At 41.7% G+C, this 22500-nt stretch overlaps 3 protein-coding genes and 1 long non-coding RNA gene across 5 annotated transcripts in view; 1 reads left to right on the top strand and 3 right to left on the bottom strand.

Annotated features, from left to right (window-relative positions):
- LOC135099590 (collagen alpha-2(I) chain-like) overlaps positions 1–6696 on the bottom strand; it is a 37158-nt gene extending 30462 nt beyond the window's left edge. The window contains exon 1 of the mRNA XM_064002004.1: positions 5110–6696. Within this exon, the coding sequence (XP_063858074.1) occupies positions 5110–5968 (859 nt within the window). The 5' untranslated portion in view covers positions 5969–6696. The remainder of the gene's footprint in view (positions 1–5109) is intronic.
- Positions 6697–12112: 5416 nt separating this feature from the next.
- Positions 12113–18274, top strand: LOC135099142 (DNA ligase 1-like). Of its 2 annotated transcripts, none has more exons than XM_064001607.1 (6): positions 12113–12263; positions 15141–15784; positions 16435–16673; positions 16984–17124; positions 17639–17731; positions 18109–18274. In XM_064001607.1, exons 2-6 carry the CDS (start codon positions 15370–15372, stop codon positions 18232–18234), a joined length of 1014 nt encoding a protein of 337 aa, XP_063857677.1. In that variant the 5' UTR covers positions 12113–12263; positions 15141–15369; the 3' UTR covers positions 18235–18274. The 2 variants fall into 2 exon arrangements, with proteins under 2 accessions (XP_063857677.1, XP_063857720.1); XM_064001650.1 differs by having other exon boundaries at positions 12178–12321.
- On the bottom strand, positions 13028–20514 carry LOC135099550 (uncharacterized). Its single transcript, XR_010268132.1, has 3 exons — positions 19202–20514; positions 16406–16496; positions 13028–13937 (listed from the first exon to the last, which is right to left on the bottom strand). It is a non-coding gene; the product is annotated as an uncharacterized LOC135099550 (long non-coding RNA).
- A 189-nt stretch (positions 20515–20703) lies between these two features.
- The window catches only part of LOC135099087 (ankyrin repeat and BTB/POZ domain-containing protein 1-like), a 17222-nt gene continuing 15425 nt past the window's right edge, over positions 20704–22500 (bottom strand). The window contains exons 9-10 of the mRNA XM_064001527.1: positions 21634–21834; positions 20704–21001 (exon numbers count right to left, since the gene is read on the bottom strand). Coding sequence (XP_063857597.1) covers positions 20795–21001; positions 21634–21834 — 408 coding nt within the window. The 3' untranslated portion in view covers positions 20704–20794. The remainder of the gene's footprint in view (positions 21002–21633; positions 21835–22500) is intronic.

The following is a 22500-nucleotide window of genomic DNA, read 5'->3' as shown; positions in this document are numbered from 1 at the left end:
TCATTGCTAAGGAGTCTAGCCAACAAAAAAAAAGAACAAAAACTCAATGTACCGTTCACTGTAAAACAAGAGTAGACGGAGGATAAAAGAAAAAATGGACAATTATTTTTTTTCTAGGTGACTTGATACTTCTCTCTCAAAACAAAGCAAGTCGTAGGAAGGAAGGTGGACATTCAGAGAGAGAGAGAGAGAGAGAGTTCCAAAGGTTACCGATGCAAGGGATGAAAGGTGGAATGCATTGTTATAGTGAAGGAAACAGTTTAGAATGCAGTGTGTTAAAATTTCAGTCTCTCTCTCTCTCTCTCTCTCTCTCTCTCTCTCTCTCTCTCTCTCTCTCTCTCTCTCTCTCTCTCTCTCTCTCTCTCTCTCTCTCTCTCTCTCTCTCTCTTGTATGGTGCCTATTTCGTTTATCTGGAAAGCTGTCTCGTTATTTTACTCCCCTGAACGATCTAGAAGAGCAGGATTAGATGTCTTTTAGATGCGCCCCTCTTCCTCCTCTTCCTCCTCCTTCTCCTGCTCCTCGTCATCATCATCATCATCATCCTTCTCCTACACCGGTCTGCCCTTAACGCGCTATGTTCCCTTAACGACGAGAGAGGCAAAGCAAGAACTGTAAATTATGACCCAGTGTAAAGGACCGTCATCAGCATTACCAAAGTTAGGCCTCATCAGGACGTCCGCTGGGTGGGTATTGTTTATTACTGGATGCTGGGAACTTAGAGGAGCACAGGTGATGAGTGTTAAAAGGAAGGTGACCAAGGAATAGTGTAGCTCGTATTTGTATGCTCTCAGTTGTCAAGTTTCTCAGTTCGTGTACTTCTGATAGTTTATAGTGAAGATTAAGGTGATTTTCAAGGGTGCTTTCGTGACTCGAGGGATAGTTTAATAAAGATTCTGTATAACTGATGGGGAAAATGTGAGAACTCAAGCGTTAGGCCCCTTGTTTTTGACGACCTCTGGCAGGCTCTAGTAAAAGTTTTGGGGTTTTCAAGAGGGTCTGTATGATTCGAGTGATGGCATAACAAGGATTTTGCATCATTTATGAGAGGAAAACATCGGGACTGCATTCTGTTTCAGTCGTTGGGCCGCTAATCTCGATGACTTCTGACATCCTCTGGTGGAGGTTATGCAGGTCTTCAGGGGGGATTCATGATTCGAGGGATAATTTAAAGATGATTCTGCAGCGTTTGCGTAGGAAAACGTCATGAGAGCCAGACTAAACATTTCTATGACCTTTGAAAGATAATCCTTATTGCGAGCATGAAGCATTTAAGAATTAGTGACAAAAAGACACTAGTGACAAAAAGACGTCAGTGCTTCTAACGCCATAAAGCAATGTAGGAAAAATACGGATGACATCAACTCCAATTTTTAACATTACATTTACAAAACCCAAGCCTGCACCACCACCACCACCAACCACCCAAACCTACGTACAGGCCGCCCAACCTTCTAAGCCTACAGGCACTACAGGCCCAAGATATAAAAAGAAGAGGAATCAATAAAATCGAAAACACTTCATAATGTAGATTTGCCTCATCAAGGTGACGCGGCGGAGGGGCTAGACACTTCACAAACCCTTCCCTCGTGTTAGCGTCTCCCAGTGAGCATCATGGCTACCTGCAGCACGTCATGACCAGGTGCATGCCTCCTCCCACGCTGTCTCCTTGTTACCAATTCATATTCAAGCCTGCCGGGGATGAAAGCTGAAGACAAGGTCACAGTCAGAGGCGGGAGGTAAGCACAAAGGAGATGTCTCAGACGGGATGCCTCGCTCAGACTCGTGGTGAAATAAAGAAGGCGGTCATGACACTGAGAGAGAGAGAGAGAGAGAGAGAGGAGAGAGAGAGAAAGAGAGAGAGAGAGAGAGAGAGAGAGAGAGAGAGAGAGAGAGAGAGAGAGAGAGAGAGAGAGAGAGGAGAGAGAGAGGAGAGAGAGAGGAGAGAGTAGGGGCAGGGGAAGTGACCCGGAGGTAATGAGTAGAGGTAGAAAGGAAAGGAAGAAAAACAAGTGAAGCCAACAATGTGCAGTGAGATGACACAGAATGGCAGTGAGCGCAAACTTATGACGTTTTTCTTTTATTTTTTTCTTTTCTTATTTTTTTCCTTGCAATTGACACGCCAACTGCCCTTCTGGATCTGAGGAAGACAGGAGCAAATACTGGCTTTCTGAAGGATCCTAGATGATGAAGACGAGACCTAATAAAGAAAACCTCAACTAATTGACAGGTGACAACACATGAGAGGAAGGACTGAACGAACTGCCAGTCTTATTAGGGCGAGGGAACCACATGTTAAGGCTTCACGTAGGTACTCATATAGCCACGTGCTTCGCCTTATGATGCTGCAGTGAGTCAAGTTAGAAGGATCCGAAGATGAAACCCTAACAAAATTTAAGATCCATGTGGTGCACCTTGTAGCTCGATCGGTAGCGTGCGGGACCCTCATGTTCACGTCCGGAGTTCGATTCCAGAGATGGCAACTTTCTTCCAGAGCTCAGATTTATTTGGGTTTCCAGACCAGTTGTACAGTGTTCAAATGTAAATGTGCTATAACTGTGCCCTAATTTGAGGTTAAACAACTGGTGACGTTCCGGCCTGAGGCGATGCAAGGTTAAGGAAAGCAAGAAAGGAAGGCAAATCTCTTATCTAAACTAAACTTCGAACATCCTATAAAGGTTTGATTCCTGTAAGAATGATCATAGCATTTTCCTCATCTATTATCTAAGCTTCAAACATCTAATAAAAGTTCGATCCCTGTCGTGCTTACTGTGACCATAACATTTCTTTGTTCTGTATTTTATCTATTTTTTTGCCTCTTACCTAAATTTCAATCAAAATGCTATAAAGGATCGATCCCTGCTGCGCTTATCGCGAACATGGCAATTTTTATATTTTTTAACACTATCCAAACTCCAAACATTTCCTGAAGGTTCAATTCTTGTTGTACTTACATGGGTATACCTTTTTTTTTTTTTTTTTTTAGGCAGAAGGGTAAAAAAAAAAATCAGGAAAAAAAACTCTCTCTCCCATAAAAGCAAAGGAAAGAGTGCTAAAAGTGACAGTTCAGGTTTGGAAGTACCTTGAGACTCCTCTTGAAACTTTTCTCTTAAACAATTGTTCTAATCATTAATGTGAAAATTATACAGACCAGTACAGACCGCTGCAAGAGGGGATGAAGATGTTATAGACGCAGTTACACGAATCATATATAAATTATGAACAAATGCATGAACGCCAATGACTGACTAAGGAAATGTGTACCAGATAAGATGAAGAATGAAGAAACGTTAACAGGATTGGTCCAGATCAAAAATACATGATTTAGTTATTTATCTAATTATTCCTTTATTTATTTACTTATCTGTCTATCGATTAAATGTAAGAGCTGTTCTAACCAAGGGCAGCAAGAATGTAAATAAATAAAAAATATATATATAAAAAGGACCACTGATGTTGCTAATCTCTTACTCAAGAAAACAGCCCAAAAGCAAGACTAAAAGTACATCATAACGGCTTGAAGTGCATGAAGGAAAATGTCAAATCGATTAAACTAAGATTAAATAAACGAGATTAAAAACAGAAAATCTTATCTTTGCAAAATTTTAATGGCTTACTCTCTCTCTCTCTCTCTCTCTCTCTCTCTCTCTCTCTCTCTCTCTCTCTCTCTCTCTCTCTCTCTCTCTCTCTCTTTCAGCAACATCCTTTGTGGAGTCAAATAATAAAAGTACATATATCCATGAGCGCCAGGCAGACACTGAGGGCCTGATCACAGCATGAGCCAGGTGGGAAGGCGAGGTCAACAGTGTAGAAGAGTCATTTAGAGAGAGAGAGAGAGAGAGAGAGAGAGAGAGAGAGAGAGAGAGAGAGAGAGAGAGAGAGAGAGAGAGAGAGAGAGAGAGAGAGAGAGAGAGAGAGAAGGATGCAAGAATGGGCGTGTATGTTAAGCCAGAGAGAGCGGGTCATGAGTAGTGAGGAGAAGGTTCGCGAGGCTGTGATGATGGTGGTCCGGGAGTGGGCGAATGTGTCATGAGGGGGGGACGTGGCGAGTGTGTCATGAGGGGGTGTGGCGAGTATGTCATGAGGGGGCGTGGCGGGTATCGTGAGGGGGCGTGGCGAATGTCATGAGGGAAGTGAGGAATGTGTCATGGGGGGAGAGGGGGGATGACGAGTGTGTCATGAGGGGGGCGTGGCGAATGTCATGAGCGGTGGTGCGAGTGTGTCATGAGGAGGGCGTGGCGAGTGTCATGACGGGGAGCGTGGCGAGTGACAGGACCACCACGTGACGAGCTGAGGGTCACCGACATGTAAACACTGTCGCCCTGCTGCCCAGTGGTGGCAACACTGCCTGGAGACTTGCCAGCCACACGGACACCTCCCACTGGAGAAAGAGGAAGAGGAGGAGGAGGAGGAGGAGGAGGCCACTGCGACCCACCCGCACCATTCATGGAAAACCACGACCATCTCATTTCAGCAAAAAATGTCCATTCTCTCTCTCTCTCTCTCTCTCTCTCTCTCTCTCTCTCTCTCTCTCTCTCTCTCTCTATCTATCTATCTATCTAAAATTAAGATAAACAGATAGATTATTTGTTTTATTTCAAGTGAATATATATATATATATATGTATATATATATATATATATATATATATATATATATATATATATATATATATATATATATATATATAGATAGATAGATAGATAGATAGATAGATAGATAGATAGATAGATAGATAGATAGATAGATATACACGCACACACACACACGGTCCAGGTAATTTTCCAAAAGTCAAATAGTCATAGAACTCAACTATCAAAATCAAAATCAAAATTACGATAATGATGATAATAATAATAATGAAACTGATGATGATGATGGTGGTGGTGATGATGATGATGATGATGATGATGATGATGATGATGATGATGATGATGATGATGATTAATAATAGTAATAATAATAATAATAATAATAATAATAATAATAATGATAATAATAATAATAATAATAATAATAATAATAATAATAATAGTAATACTGACAACAGTGCCCCCCGGGCCGCTGAGCGGGAGCCTCGGTTTGGCGGCGGCAGCCTGGACGGCACTTACCCATGGCTGGCGGCGCTCCTGGCCCTCCTGGTCCTCCTGGACCGCCGGGGGGTGGCATGGTTCCCGGGCCAGGCGCTGGTCCGCGGCTGCCGGGGGGACCCATCATGCCAGGCCTGGGCCCGCGAGGACCTCCCATCCCATTCATTGGCATTCCACGTGGTCCAAGGGGACCCATTCCTGGACGTGGGCCCATTCCTGGCGGCATGCCCCGGGGGCCACCAGGGCCCATCCCGGGCGGCATTCCTCGTGGTCCTGGTCGTATGCCGCCTCTGGGACCCATGGGTCCCCCCATTCCTGGAGGTCTGGGACCCATGCCGGGCCCTGGTGGTCTGTTAGCACCTGGTCCTCCGGGACCGTTCAGCCCCATGGGACCACCGGGACCGATCGGTCCGCCTGGACCCCCTGGACCCCCGGGTCCCATCGGACCGCCTGGCCCCATAGGGCCACCAGGTCCCATCGGGCCCCCCGGGCCTGCCGATCCCCCAGACCCCACTGTACCACCTTGACCCATTGACACACTGGGTCCCCGCACACCACCGGGGCCCATTGGCCCGCCAGGTCCTCCTGGTCCTCCAGGGACGCCTGGTCCGCTCATTCCACCGGGGCCCATCCCGCCAGGGCCCATGCCACCACTGGGCCCCATGCCACCGCCGGGCCCCATGCTCCCGCCAGGTCCGGGCGGTCTGGGGCCCGTCATGCCCGTCCCCGGGGGCCGAGGTCCTCCAGGAGCACCCATCCTCATAAGGCCGGGTACCTGGGGGCGCGGTGCCCCCGGTACACTGGTGCCCCCTGGTGTCCCGGACGTGGGCTCTTCATTGCCCACAAGGGCGTTTAACATTTTGTTCGCGAAACTGAACATTGTCACAAGTTATCTTATCCGTAATAAACTCTATTGTTGTCAAACATCACAGCGTAGCACGGGCCAAAGGGACACTGTACAGGCGGCAGGACTGCGGCAAGGTGGAGGAGAGAGGGAGCTGCTGCCACCACCTCGGCCGCGGCTCTGGCGACGGCCTCCCGGATCAATATGGCGGCGGCAGAGTCCACTGTTATGCGCGGGGGGCGGCCTCTCCTGCGCAACATTGATCTCAGGCTCGCCTCACACACGCCCGTCGTCAGACCACCACACACGCCCACTGTTGTACACTACGGGCCAGCGTGTGTACGGCAAGGCGGCCACGCACACATGCTCCACTGAATATTACCAATTATCTCAGTACATGTTTGGCCGTGAGAGTCGGGGCAGACTTATCGGGCGTCAAGATGCTTTACACATCCTCTTTATCGATGTAGTTCATTCAAATAGTTAGTAAGATAAAGTGAACAGCCTCCCTGGCAACGTGAAGGTGACCACGGCCACCGGCGGTGCCACTGCACACGACACGTCCTGCCGCTATCCAGTCCTCGTGACGTCACCAGCAGCCCAACACTACACGAGGTCACGCGCTCATTCACGGCCGTGCACAGAACACCCGTGGCTCCATCACCACCGGCCAGATTTACTCGGCGGTCATGAAAGAAAAGTCAATTACGGTCAGATTTTTCTGTGTAAGTCTTCAATTTGCATACAGATTATATCCTTGGAAATTTATATTTCAGATTTTGAATATATATATGAAGGCTTGTAAGATGTTTTTCTTTTTTTTTTTCTCTCTCTAGTATATCACACATTTAAATTTGAGAGGCTTTACCATGATTAGACTCGGAAAGCAAACATGAAAACCAATATAGCTATTAACGAGATACGTAGCTGTGAAGGCAAATACATCATGTTTTATGCATCGCTGTTGACCAACACGCCCTTTACGTCTTTCCCCACACCACAAAAGGCTTGCCACGTTATACCTCGAGATAAATTACCATCATTGTATTTTCTTGTGCATAGTGTACCCCTCTTCCTTCCCACCCCGCCCTCCCAGCACTACCCACACTCCAGAGAGGCGGCGAGTGCAGCTCCCGGGCTGGTTGTGGTGTACAAGCAGTTGTAGTACATCGATAACTCACGATAGACTGGGACAACCTTGTCATTAGCGGCGGTGGTGATCGATGTGCCAGCCGTGAGGAGGCAAGTGGAGCATGCACGGGCCAGCGGGGGAAGGAGGCAGCGCTGATGAATTCATTGGCGTAGGGGAGCTTTGACGGTCTCGCTGCTTATGGAAATACTAACGATGGCCACGGGCAGGCAAGAAGGAAGCAGGGTCGGGGGACAGGATCATCACAGTAGGCACCGCTGCCTGCTACGTCGTTTTCACTTTTTTTTTTTTTTTAAGAATTTAATGTTACTTTTCACTTTCGTATAAATCAGGGTGTTTCAACTACGGTTCTATAAAGTCTCCTTCGATTAATAGATTTAGATTACATATAGAAATAAATAAACTAATGTACTTACATGACTGGTTTTTATTATGAAATGATATAATGGTAATGACAAAGAAAACTTAATTACCATCATCGTCATCATTTGTTTATTGCAACAACAGTTTAGCTTGAGAGACGACCTATACTTCTCCGCCCTGTCTTAGATTCAAGGCAACGCTATTGTAGACTGTGATGGCGTCTTCCTAGGGCTACACACTCACCTCTCTGAGAACAAAGAGAGAAAACATATTAACCTATAGCAACACGATAATCACATGTGTCTTATACATCTATACTTACACAACTGTTGTTATTGGCTGGGTGGATCAGACACGTTTGACCAAGTCCTACTCCTTGCCTCCTATCTGTAAAAACTGAATAAAAAGTGATTCTGAAAAGAATCTTTGCACATCAAAAGAAACAAAAGGAAACTAAAAAGAAGAAAATGTTCGCTGTTCTTCATGTTCTCACTCAAACATACTCCAAATCTTCCTCATTTAACGTCCCTAAATCTCCATTTCTTCTCATTTTGTTTTTAAACTACTTTCATCCAACATCATAATGATAGATACAATACCTCCTTATCCTCGTCTATCCACGCTCCACACCCGAGCAACAAGAGTAATGCATTTTCCTATTAACTAATACAACCATTCACAGACTCCTGCTTTTTTGGCATTCCAAGTCACGCGTCCTTCTGTAGCTTGTTCGTGTGTTCCTCATCACTTTGTGTGTTGAGTGAGGTGTGAGTTTAGAGGAGGGAGCTTGGATTTCAGAGGAAGGAGAATAGAATTAAGGAGTTAAGGAGATTGGAGTTAGAGGAAGATTGGAGTTAGAGGAAGGAGATTTGAGTTAAGAGGAAGGAGGTTGGAGTTAAGAGGAAGGATATTGAATTTAAGGGGAAGGAGATCAGAGTAAGAGGAAGATTGGAATTTATAGGAAGGAGATTGGATTCAAGAGGAAGGATGTTGTATCTAAGGGGAAGGAAACTGGAGTTAAGAGAAAGGAGGTTGGATTCAAGAGGGAGGAGGTTGAAATTAAGAGGATGAAGTTTGAAGTTATGGTCCATATTCATGAATGTTTTTTGCTCTCATAAACAGTTTTTCAAAAAGCACAAGTGACTACCGAATTTCTCATGGGTGTTTCTTCATTTGATGATGCAGAAACCTAAAAAAGAATACATATCATTTAGATCAGGAAAACATCATTAAAAAAAATCCAACAGCTTCCACTGCAACTTATTAAATTAATCGAGATAAGGCAACAAAATGGTTGAGAATACTGCCCTACGGTTGGAGGCACACGAGCGACGTTTGTGGCCGCGACTTTTTGTGTCTTACGAGTGATGAATCAGAAAATAAAGAACACAATAAATGAACTGAATACATGAAATTTGTTGAAAGTACCGAGTGAAAAGACAGTTTGAAAATAGAGAAGGTAGAGAAAAGAAATAGGTGAAGACACAATTCAAGACAACAGGAACTGCATCTTCAAGTGCAGACCAACAATCTAAATCTAAATGACAGAAACAGAATCCAAGAGGATACAAAATGTGAAACATGAGACGGAAGTGACGAAAAGGTGAGACACTTCCTGCCGTGGTGCTCAGTTCACAATGAAACCAGAAAGAAGAGTCAAATCACAGCAGCTGTACGAGGAAAAGGAAAAGAACATAATAAATATGGATCACTTCTTTTTAGACAACACAAAAACTAAAGAGGTTAAAGCTATACATTTTGGCAGATAAGTGAAACTGAAAGTATAAGACAAAGAAAAAAAATACAGTTAAACAATAAAGAAATATGTTTGAAGAAACACCTTCAGGAACTGCTGATTCAAAGACAAAAGCTCTGTATCTACATACACACATACTCCTCGCAACGAAAGAATGAGAACGATAAGACTACAACAGAGCGTTGCTCCTGGCTGGCCTGGAGGACATATTCAATATTAGCCGTTCCATCATTATACAGATTCAGATTCAGATTAGTTTATTGACCACAACAACTGCAGTAGAGTACAACTTACATTAGAGAATGGGCTCAACATAAATAAACAACAATTGCGTAACAGAAAACAGAAAAATAAGGAAATTTATAACAATGCTCAGGCAACACGAACCAACATAATCAGCAAATATAGAGTCCATATGTATATCTAAAATAATTCTTACAGCATTAACCGATGTTGTTAAACCCACTGTAATCAAATTTAAACTATAGTCTAGGTATTATACACTTCCAGTATTCTATAGATTATATCACATCTTTCAGCATCACTAAACACGTCGAGAATAATTCTGATATTTCCTGAAAGTTGTATGTGTCTCATAGATGTTGAGTGAGAGCGCAATGTTGTGTAACATGTACTTCTGTTTGTATCTGGCCACATGCACAAAGTCTTCTAAACGTAGCCTTCCGCGTCCTCTTCTGTTCCATCTCCCACTTCTACTGCCAGGGAGTGTGCTGACACTCGAAATCTTGTGAATGCTACTCGGTGGTGCTCCTTGACATGAGTTTTGGTTTCGTACACAGAATGGACGGAAAGATCTGGATTTATTTCTTTATACGTTTTACGTTTAGAGGACGCTGAGGTTCAAATGTTTGCCTTTAACTCTCTTAAGCCTTCAGATATATCATCATTTTCAATGTGCAACAAATTTTCTATATAGCCCTGGTTTGATAACGATTTTCCATGGCAATATTAATTGACAATACAAATGGACCATCCTGCATTATCTGTCTCTCCTTCCACATCTTGGAGAAAAAGCGTCTCAGCCTATTCTTAACTAACGAGTACAGAGCTGGTTATCCAGTCTCTCCATAACAAACATCATTACAAGTAAGTCTTACATCTAAGAGACACTTTAACGACCAGTTGTATAACTTTGTAATCGGTCTCAAGTCCGCATTCAACCAAGACTCACACCCATATAAGACAACATACAGCCAGTGAGAGATATAGGGCGAAAGGTGCCATCATTTTTGGGGACTGGAACAGTTAGTTCAGTCTTTCAAGTGGAGGGCAATTTGTCAGAGGCAAAAGGCATGTTAAGCAAATCTAAGACGGGGGTTGTCTTCTTTCATCGACCTGAGGGCATTAATTCATAGGTGAGGCCATTCTGACCAGGAGCGGTTGACTTGTCACTTAACTCCTGAAAGCAGATCATCACGAGTGGTGGGCACACAGGTGTCGTCTGGCACAGAGACTTTGTGGTGGATGAGATGCAACCACACAGTGAAGAAGAGGACAATACTGGAATATCTGAAAAGAAATATACCGAAGAAATAAAAGAAAACGTAAATTTGGTTAATGACAGAGCATAAAGGAAAAAAAGAAAACAGAAGAGCAGACAGTGAGGAGAGACAGTGAGGCAGCACCGGAACAAAGGCTACAGACCAACAACTCAACTTGGGGAGCAACATACTTGAAGTAGTCGAAAGTTACATATGTCGACTTGAGGTGAGCATGGAAGGAACAAGAGAAGAAAAGAGGAGAACCAATGAAGGGAAGGCCAGAAGAATGGAAAGTATGGTCATCAACCGAGGTATGAGGATAATAAATAAATACGAAGTTGGTAGAAGCTTGTGGAAAGGGATGGCTGTACCATATTGTCTCTATGGATCGAAGGTAACAACTTATACAGAAGGGGACTCCTCCAAACTTGAGAAAGTGCAGAACATAGTTGGAAGGTGGTGCCTGGGGACCCCTAGCAGCACGGCAATGGAGGCAATTAGAAGTGATATGGGATGGAGTTCGTTTAAGGAAAGGATTATAAAAGGAAAATTTAACTTCCCAAAGAAAGTAGGACTAGAAAAAAATAGGTAGGTGAACGGGATCTTAAAGGAAAAGAGGTAAACACGACATGAAGGAAAGAACAGGAAAGATGGAAACGAGAGGAAACGTAGCAGAGAACTTGAATAGAATAGGAGATTAAGAGAAAACTAGAAGAAAATTAAAGAACAGGATAGAGGACAGAAGTGGAGAAAAAGTCAACACTGAAGTGGTATTCAAGGAAAGAGAGATCCGAGGCCCTGCAATGACACACACGGAATTATGGAAACAATCAGGCTTTTAGTGACGGCAAGGTCTGGCACACTGAAGGTGAAGGCCAGGAACAGAGACGAGATAGACCAAGTTGTTGTTTCTGTGCAGGGGTCAGGTAGACAGCAGAACATTCCCTGATTGGGTGTGGTGGGTATGAGGGACTTAGAAGCAAACTGATATTATCAAGTGAAAATAATAGGAGTATAGGAGTGGCATAGAAGACTAGAAGAGGATTTGGGCATCTGCACAAAGTCAGGACTATGTGGAAAGAAAGATGAAAATAAAATAAAAAAATATATAAAATACTAAAATGTATTTTATACAGGCATGGAAAAAACGCAGAGCAAAAAGGTTGCAGGGACAGAAGAGATGCGTAAAAGTGTTTCCCCAGTGTGGTGATTCTTTCCCCGACACGGCAAATGAAGGGGTGTTGTAGCAGCTGCAGTGAGGGAACCGAGACCCTAGAAACTATCCAAAGTTATAAAGGTCACAAGAAGAAGAAGAAGAAGAAGAAGAAGAAGAAGAAGAAGAAGAAGAAACAACCACCAACAACAAGAACAGCAGCAGCAATAAAAATCAAGAGTAATAAAATACATCCAATAAAGCAACAAGACCACAAACAACAAAATAAAACAAGCAGACCGAAACACAGTATAGTGGAGCCGTTGCAAAGACTCATCCCGCGAAACATCGTTGGACTGGATGTAAACAAAGCCACGTTGACGCATTCCCCCTTTCTCTTTCAAAAGGTACTGCAGGCAGCCCGAGTGAGCAGTGAATACAGCTAATAATGCGTATCTAAATACGGTATATCTTCATTAGTAATGCATAAGTATAGAGTGTCATATTGTCATCACATGGGCCAAATTCACGTGACTCAGGGATGCCCACACACTATCCACCACTTAGAATATATCACGCCCTCACCCCAGACTGAAGCCAACCACACCTGGAGCCTCAGACAATAATGAAATAACATTAGCGCTTGGTATTATTTTATTTTCATGGACGTGGAACAGCGGCAGTTCTTACCTCTCATCAGATAGAGCCTTTTCTGAGTATTTTCAACCCCATATATATGCCTCGGTAATTTATTATAGCGCCCCTAGTCACCAAAAATAAGTGGGAAGCTGCCTACTACTGCTGTGGTTCTGTTCCATATTTACCGGTTTAGTTGGATTAGGTTTAGTTAGGTTTAAGGCGTCTTCTTCAGTTCTCACAAGGGCTTAGATTTTTAGCTTCTCAAAAGCACTTCCCAATTGACCACTGAAAAACAGACCAGTGGAGTTGCCTGGCGTGCTGCCCAAGGAAAAAGGGCTGCACAGTTCATTGGCAATGTGTCCCTCACAGAGACCACAGCAGCCTTAACCACTTGCTCCTTGAAGTTTATGCTATTTAGAAGTAAATAGCTTCCAGGCCTTATGATATTATCATTTAAGTAGAAGTAATCATATAGGGCCAATTCTTTACTTTTTTTTTTCTGATCAAAGGAAAGAAACAGGCAGACACATCAGTTATTCCTGTTTAATGGGTGTTACATTTAAAGAACAGGCATATAGTAATATGTCAAAGCCTGGTTAAGACTTTCCAGGTCAAAATGGTCTGGTGTTGGCCAGATATGATCAGTAAAACTTGTTGCAGTTATGAAATGAAATGTCAAAGCATCTCTTTGCTGGTATTTTCACGTTTCCACATTCTGGTTATGTTCCATCTCTTAGGTATCCCTGTTTATTATCCTAGTCTATCTAGACAGACTGCAAGTATTATAAAATAACAAAATATGATCTATTAGCGATTATGGAACGAGGAAACTGTGATGTCGGTAGCACATCTAGCAGCTGTTCAGGTTACAGGTTACACAGAGGTGAGAGCAATCCTGCCATGTTAGGGGAACATTCTATCCCGTGTATTGCCTCTTCAGACCTGTGCAAATACAAACCACACTGCAGAGTATTTTAGCATGAATTTATTGTATCAGTCATGACCTCACACTGCATTATGGCATTGTACCAGAACACAATAATGTGTTGGAAGTCATGGCCCAAGACAGGAAAGCCATTCAGACACCTTTACCTGCCCTGCCAGAATGCCACACACCACTGGAAGGCTTGACTGTTCTACGCTCATTTTAAACAAATGTTACTTACTATTCTCTTAATTTGAAACAATTCACACTACACAGTTTTAATAATGGTTTTCACTTGAGTGACTTGTATGTTGATAATTCTGTATGTTTGAGATTTTATTGAAAACAATACATGCACATCAGCTTGTTTTCATCAAACACGTATGCATCACTGCCTGTGAGTGGCTGTGTCTTTCACTCCGTCCCAGTGCCTGCCCGTTTCTCCTGTCGATTCTCACAAGCCCTTTGAAAGCTTGTGACCTGGGGTAGTTGTAAGGTTCCGAAGCTGCCAGGAGACCTGCACAAAAGAAATGCATTGGAAAATGCTTGTTTCCAAGATGCTTGCAAAGAACTGAAGAAGATGCCTTTAGTTAGGTTAGGCTAGGTTTAGCTAGGTTTAGTTAGATTAGAATGCTTGCAGCAAGAGCAAGATCAAGAACATTACAGCTTGAGACACGCAAGAAAGTAAAAATTTATGTAGTGCTTTCATCTGAATGCTAGTTTAGATTTAGATTCATTCAGTTCATTAATTTTATCACTGATCCCTTCATTTTATAAACTGCAATTGGAAAAATCTTTTTTTTTTCCCAGAAATAAATACTTCATGTCTCCAAAATTAGTAGGTTAAAGTTATTTCACTAATCCCTCAGAACTACATTAAGCCAAACCTAACTCTCAAATGAAAACACTAATGTTATTTCAATATTATCCTGCAGGCCGAGGCAAGGGAAAGCCGAGCAGGACAGGGTGTATAATTTTGTGTAATAGAACCACATCATTGTCTGGACTTCCAAGTGTTCCCATCCTTCCCAGCACACCTTCATTGTGACTGCCTATTATGTTGGTAAAATCATTGCCAGCAGTCTCCAGATATTAAATCCTGGTGTAGCTCTTTTCTTTTTAAGTGTTGTACTAATTCATCCACAGGTTCCCCTGATTAGGAGATTTATTAAGACATTTAATTTTAATATCATACTGCTGTGAATGGTGGCCAGATGTGTTATGCCTAACCTGGGGTGTACATATTGCAGTGGTCCATGAGACTACCTCTTTCCACCAAGGGCCAATGGAGCTATGAATGTGAATGTGTGTATTAGTGTGTGGTGCTTTGTCTGGACCACTGCATGTGGAATTGCCTCCTGGTATATCGATAGATAAGTAGAATTATAATTTTAATGTTGACTATTTGATTATCAGGAGACTGCTGGGTGGCAGTGTGTGCAGCAGTTAGGGGGAATTACATTGTGGAGTTCAGGCAAGGTGCCACAAGTAAAAGACTTGACTGTCATGGGCCTAGCCTGTTGTTTCCATAAAACTAAAATTTATATTGCAAATAAATCATTATCATATTAATGCAAAATACAACAAAACCTTTGAGAGATTTTATAAGTTTCTTCAGGATATCAGATACTGCATCACAGTTAATAACCAGAATGTTATAAATAAATATAACTGTTAATATCAAATGAAAATTCTAATATTACCCATTGTTGCTTTTCAGTTGAGTGTTTCCTGGATGATCCCACAGCAAACAGAAGCATAAAGGCAAACATTGAGAACAAGGATAAAAATTTGTCCAAGGATACAAGAAAAAACATCTTTCAAGTGACAGTAACAGAGTAAAGAATAAAAAAAAGCACGCAATAGTAAAAGCCACAGACATTAAAAATAAAACTAAACTTCTACATAACAAAACAAATATTGGAAAAAATATTGAGAAAACCAAAAAGATGAAAAGCAAAGATACTCAAAAAGCAGAATTAACAAAGGAGAAAGTTTTGGAAAATAAAAACACAGCAAAAGACAAAGGCTACACAGATGATGGTTTCAAAATTGCTTCGTCTATCCCAGAAGATGACTCTGATGTGTCTGATGCATTTGAGAGTTGCAGTGAAGAGGAGGAGGAGGAGGAGGAGGAGGATGCCACAACACTCAAACCTCATCACAGAAAGGAAGATGACACACCCTCAGCCAAGAAACCTAAGAAAACAGAAGATGGATTTAAGATAGTGACAGAAATCCCGCCAGACGACAGTGATGTTAGTGATGCATTTGAGGATGATGAAGACAGTGTTGACATGTCATCATCATGTCAGAAGCAGAAAACTGTGGCAAAACCCATACTTCAGATCATGAATGATTTTGGTAAGGATGGATGTGTGGAAAGTAAAGGGATAGTAGATGAAGAATTTGGTAGGAAGCTGGGTGAAAACTTAAGTTATTTTGGAACAAAAATGAGAGAGAGAGAGAGAGAGAGAGAGAGAGAGAGAGAGAGAGAGAGAGAGAGAGAGAGAGGGAGAGAGAGAGAATGGATGGGTGTGTGAGAATGAACAGAGGATGAATTTTTTAGTAAAAAGATGAAAAGAATTAGAAAAGTCATGTCAAATATCTAATGAGTGACAAAACATTAGAGTAAGCAATACTGTTGAATAAACTCAGAATAGAGGGAGCTGAAGTGCAAGTGTTTCTGCCAAGAGGAATGAGAGAAGGTAGAGGACACTGTAGGCAGACTGAGATGTCTCAAAGCTACAGGCATAGACAAAATAAGTGTGGAAATTAATGGAGGAGACACAGTAGTAAAAATGGCAGTAATTAGACATCAGAGAGAGAGAGAGGGGATGTGTGGAGTTTGTGTACTAGGAAAAAATATTGAAATTTGGCATGTGGAAGTGGCATCTAATTCTTTGACACTCATTACTGTATTTAAGTTACAGTCAACAATTTCATACTTCTGTGTAGTTATATACTATATGCTATTTCACTCACTGTTCAGTAATGAGATTTCCCTTCACTAGGCATTGACAGCAGGACCTTGACAGACAGGAGGGAGAACACGCCAAAGCAGCCCCTCCTCAAGCTGTCAAAGAAACAAAAGAAGTTGAGAAATATCCAGGCCAACACAGTGACTCAGGCAGCAAAGGTGAAGAAGCAGAATGATGTGCAGATATTTAACTATGCAAACAAAAGAGGTGTGAATAAGGACAAGAAACCTAAGGAAGAAGAACAGGAAGATGTGGAACAATCATTAACAAAGGCAAGTTTTTTGCTCTCACTGTGGAATGGAAAATTAGCAAGTTATTGTGTATATACTTATATGTATTTTGATCTGTTACTTTTTTTTTTTTTTAATGTTAATAACCTTCATAAACATCATACAACCTTCCACTAAACAATAATTTTCGTCGTTAGTCTTGTTCCTGTCTCACATTCTTCTCCATGATCCTTTTAGCATTTATTTCCCTGTATTTCTTTTCCTTTTCTTTTCTCCCCCCTTCCTCATTGGTAATTTTAGTGTCTCATATAAGCTATGGGCTTGCATATTAAGTTAACATTGCATCTTGCAGGAGACACTGGACGAAAAGCAGCTGAAGCGTGTGAGATACGATGTGTTCAGGCTGGGTATGAGTGGCTTCCACAAGGAGAAGAAGGAGGATACCAGGGTGGCCCTTGCTATCAAGTTAGGAGCAAAACCACCCAGGAAGAAGGTATAGTAAGAGAGAAAAAGAAAGATGTAGTATAATTTTATCTATACATTTTTGGCCTCAGTTTGTCAGACTTTCAAACTTTCAGAGAAAGAAAGATTTCGTATATTTTCATGTTTACATTTTTGGCCTCAATTTGTCAAGCATTCAACTTTCCTTGTAATATATAGCTGTTTGTTAACTTGGATGATGCCACTGAAAAAAACTGAAGGATCCTGATTTCAAAAGCCAAGAAGACATCATTCAGAATACAATGGTGGTGCACATTGTAGCCATTCTAGAGCAGAACTATCAGGGATACAATAGATGCAATATGCTAATTATGTGGAATCTTAAGGGACAACTGTGATGAGAATTTGAGTTAGAATGCCCCAAAAACAAGCCACTTTTTGTTCTGTGGTCTAAGTTTTTTTTTTTCTTCTTTTTTTCTTTTTCTTTCTTTTTTTTTTTTTTTTTTTAGCTCATAAAATATTGTTAATTTATTTTGACTTTCATGTTTTACTTCATATCACTGCAGGCTGTGAACTATAAGAAGTTCCAGGAGATGAAGAAAGAAGAGAAGAAAAGGGAGGCTGAAGAGCGACAGACGAAGCTTAAACTTGGACTGAAGGTGAGGATTTAGGCAGAAGCTATTTCCAAATTTGATTGTTCTTATTTTCTATTTATTTATGTTATTTATTTATTCATTTATTTGTTTTATCTTATTTATTTATTAATTAATTAATTTATTTATTTATTTATTTATTTAATTTTTATTTATTTATCTTTTTTATTTATTTATTTTATTTATTTATTTTTTTATATACTTCTTTGTTAACCCATCATTGAAAATTGATGATATGATTCTATCATTATATCATTCCATACTCCCTTGTATCAAAAATAGACTCTTCCCCATTGCATCTGTATATTCTGCCTCTTTGTTCAGTTAAGAGTAAATAACCTCATTAATGCAAAATATGTATGCATGCTTCTGTGTTTGTGCAGGTCCCCAAACCATTCAAGAAGAAGGACAAGCCAGTAGTGAAGGCGGCTGCTTCACAGATTGGACGATACAAGCATGGAGTTCAGGTCATCTCAAAAAGGGATATATCCAAAATCAGTAAATCTTGATGAGCAGATGATACTAGAAATTAAAGTTTAGATCTTGTGCCATATTGTTTTGATATATCCTGTCTATCTGCCTTAGCTAGCAGTTCCATATGGGGTGGCCCAGACAAAGCACCACACACTCATACACACTTTTAGTCCTGTTCTTGGTGGAAAGGGACAGTCAGAAAATGGTGCGCAGACAAAATATTAATCCTAATGTATATCTAAATTAAGTAATACAATGAAGAAGAAAGATTGCCATTTATGAATGACTTTAATAAATTCCATTGCATATGCAAATATTAGGATTATCAGGAAACAGGGTACCATCCCTAGCTGTCACCTGCAGGGGTCCAAGCCATGATTTTTCAATGGTAGGCAGCAGTTACTGTCAAGAGGATGGGGGTGTGTGGTGCATGAAGGATCTCAGCCTCAGACTATCATAACCTCCAAGACCTTTCAAGGATGGCATAGCTGGCAATCACATAGTCCTCAAGACCATAATGAATTATACACACAAACTTCATGCAACCTTCTCCACCTTGTCACAGCAGAGACGGAGGTGAACAAGGATCTTTTGGCTTTGTGGAATCAAGATGCTATGAATTTGAATGAAAAGAAGTATTCCTGCTTAACATCAAGTATTATATATGGTGTAGTGGTATAATGCATCTGTGTATGTGGGAACTGCTTCACTTTCTCTGAAGCAGCTCAGCATAAAAAAAAATGTGTTCATGGTAAGGGAAACTTAAACATCAAAATTTTATTTAAATAGAGTGAGGCAGCACTGTAGTGGCCAAAGGTTAAAACTTCCAAAAATCATGTTAGGACCTAATTTCATTATGGATTCAATATCAAAGGCACTGTATTTGTTCTGCCACTCAGGTGTTCAATGCCCAGCAAGAGCTATTAACAGTGAACTTATAGGAACATTAAAAAGAAAAATCACTGTAATGAATGTCACTGAAGTACTGAATGGTACACTCACCTTATGTGGCACACCCTTGAGTATTCCCTGCAATACAAGATCTGGCTGGTCATGAAGTCAGCACCAGAGGTAAGGGTAAGTAAGCAGCTGGTCATGTGTGTAGTGAGGTGCAGGAGGGTTTTGTCTTTCTGTGGTCCTGGCTCTGGGAGAAGGGACAAGGGGAAAACAAGAGGATTAGCCCATGCAAGGAGCATATGCAAGGACAAAAATAATTGGACTTTTCTTTGCCATCCCTTTCATTTGTTTTTAGGATTAGGAGTCAAATAGATAGATAGATAGAAAGATGAATAGTGTCATTGAGGATTTGATCTGCATAGAGAACAATATGAGACTCCATTAGGGTCATAAGCCTTCGGAGGACCAAAACCAGAGAGGGCATAAATAACATTTTTTCAAATTTCTATTTCAGAGACAACATTGTCGGAGGGAGGAAATGAGTAACAACCAAAGAATGATCCAGTGTAGAGTTGTCAGCAAAGTTTTAAAAGAGTTCAAGTTCAGAGATAGAGATGGTGGTGGAGCCATCTGAAAAATGAAAAAGAAAAAAGTTGGAGATACTTTTGGCTAGGTGCCAGAAACAATAAGATGATCTGGTTAGATTATAACATTTTTCAATGATGCAAGAGTTTTCAGCAAATCTAAGAATATATCTGGCATGATTTTGGGCAGAAATGTAAAGGGCATCAGTTTCAAGAGATGGAAGACTAATGTACCCTTCGTGAATTGCCTCCATGCTGGAAAGCAGGAAAACAAGCTAAACTGAACCATAATTTATGAGCTCTGAGGTTAGAGAAAGTGTGTGGAATGTATGCCTCCATGCCAGACACAATCACCTCTGTTTTGTACTCTGTACAGAGAAATGGATCTCTGACACAGAAATAATGCAATTCCAGTCAAAATCAGAATGTTACCACTTAGCAGACACCCCTGCTTAGTGATAGGACAGTATGTATACAGAAATAATATCATGATCAGAGGGGTCCGATGGAAAGGACATTTTAACAGAATAAGCTGAAGTGTTAGAGGTTTAAGTAAAGGTTGAAAATGTTGGGTGCATCTCAATGCTCAACAAAACAAAACTCAATGCCTTGGATGCCAGATAACAAGAGTTCCTCTATAATATTTTATTCTGTCAGAAAGAGCTAGTTTCCAGTAGTATTCCTTATAATTAATCTTTAATAGACCTATTATTTTACATTACTGATTTAAATAATATATCACAAGCTAAACTCAACCACCTAATGTTCCTTGACTTAGTGGAATCACTAGAGCAGTGCTCTCTCTCTCTCTCTCTCTCTCTCTCTCTCTCTCTCCTCTCTCTCTCTCTCTCTCTCTCTCTCTCTCTCTCTCTCTCTCTCTCTCTCTCTCTCTCTCTCTCTCTCTCCCCTCTCTCTCTCTCTCTCTCTCTCTCTCTCTCTCTCTCTCTCTCTCTCTCTCTCTCTCTCTCTCTCTCTCTCTCTCTCTCTCACACTCTCTCTCTCTCTCTCTCTCACACTCTCTCTCTCTCTCTCTCTCTCACACTCTCTCTCTTTCTCTCTCTCTCTCTCTCTCTCTCTCTCTCTCACACTCTCTCTCCCCCTCTCTCTCTTTCTCTTAGGCCTCAATGCCCAGCTCCTCCAGCAAGGCCTCCAGGGTGGCCAGCTTGGTGCGCGCCTCCTGGATGCCTGAGATGGTCTGCACGCCACATGAGATGTGGTGCCGCAAGTCATCCACCACCTGGACAGAGTCTGTCTCTTGACGACCTTTCACTTCCTCTGCATCTTGCAGCACCAGTGTCTGGAACTGCTCCAATTCCACCACCTGAGGGTGAAAAGTCAAGGTAAAAGATAACCTATACATGTACCTTCCTATAATTTGAAAGAGTAATGAAACTATCACATATTTCCATTTATGAGTAATAACTCGCATCATCCCTTTTTAGACACCTCAACAACTGTTCCCCTAATGAGCATTGGCATGTCTGCACACACATATCCTTGTAACCACAGGAAGACCACCATCTTGATGCTGTGGATGAATGCACCTGACACACAAAACCACACCTGAGAACACCTTGACATTGTAACTGCCAGTATTATTACATATCATATGTTGTAATAGTCTACTTAGTTGCTACACTTGCTACACAGTGGTAAAATCAACCCAGCCAGGCTGTACATCAACAATAATGACCAGCATGAGCTGTCTGAATACTAAGGCTTTGCCATTGACAGTAGCTACTGTCATGCTTTTGAGATACTGCTTTGCTCCTGCATGTCCCTATAGTCCTTTATTACATGTTCATTATATATTTTTATTCCTTACAAAGTAAACATTTTTCTTGCATACCAGAAGTTTCTTTACTGAAAAATCCTAATCATCTTCTCTTTAAAATTACAAATGTTTTCTTGTATAGAAAAAAGTCTCTGCATGGGTCTGTCCTGGAGTCTCACCTGGTCGAGATTTTTGGCAATGAAAGCCACGCACTGGTCTTCAAGGCGTGGCAACTGGAAGAGTCGGGCCAGCTTGAGGATGGAGACAACACTGTGCACCTGCAGGCAGGACCCAAGGTACACCCCACACTGCCTGGTGAGGCCCGGCACCAGGAACATGTCTGCCACCATCATCACCTCCATGGCCGTCTCCATACTCACCTGCAACAGTGCACACCTTTAGTGTTCCTCATGCCACACATACACTGCTACAGTAAAATCCCTCTTATCCGGCATCAACGGGACCGCCGACATGCCGGATACTTGAATATTGCCAGATACTTGAATAGAAGTGAAATTATGTCCACAATCACCACCCTACACTCATGCATCTTACCATAACAAAGATCAGCTGATCTTAATCAGCAGCTGATCTGATCAGCTGCTTAAGTGTAAGCACAACACGCTTCCTCTTTTCTACAACTTTAGGCATGATGAAGGCGTCAGGTGATAAACAGTGCACACGCGGGACTGAGTCACTGAGTAAACACAGTGCAGTGAGCCGCGGGTGGCGCAAAGCAGTGCGCTCTGGTGGCGAGGGGACAAAGTATGCCTCGCACGGAAATTTTAATCAATTTTACGAGTGCACATTGATTTTTTATTGATTTTAAGGCTCGGGGAAAAATGTGCCGGATACTTGAAGCTGCCGGATACTCGAATGCCGGATGAGAGGGATTTTACTGTATTGTGTACATGCCATGTATTATTATTCCTTTATCATCAGAAGTCAAGTGTTCAATGGTTTATTCTTTGCATCAACTTGGGGGCTCTACATATGATTTAACACCGATACATCTTTATATCACATATGTTTTCATGCAAATAATA

Source organism: Scylla paramamosain, chromosome 1 (genome assembly GCF_035594125.1).
Source record: "Scylla paramamosain isolate STU-SP2022 chromosome 1, ASM3559412v1, whole genome shotgun sequence".
Classification (NCBI taxonomy): Eukaryota; Metazoa; Arthropoda; class Malacostraca; order Decapoda; family Portunidae; genus Scylla; species Scylla paramamosain.
Note: the sequence above shows the minus strand (reverse complement) of the source record. Positions and strands in the feature narration are given on the sequence as shown.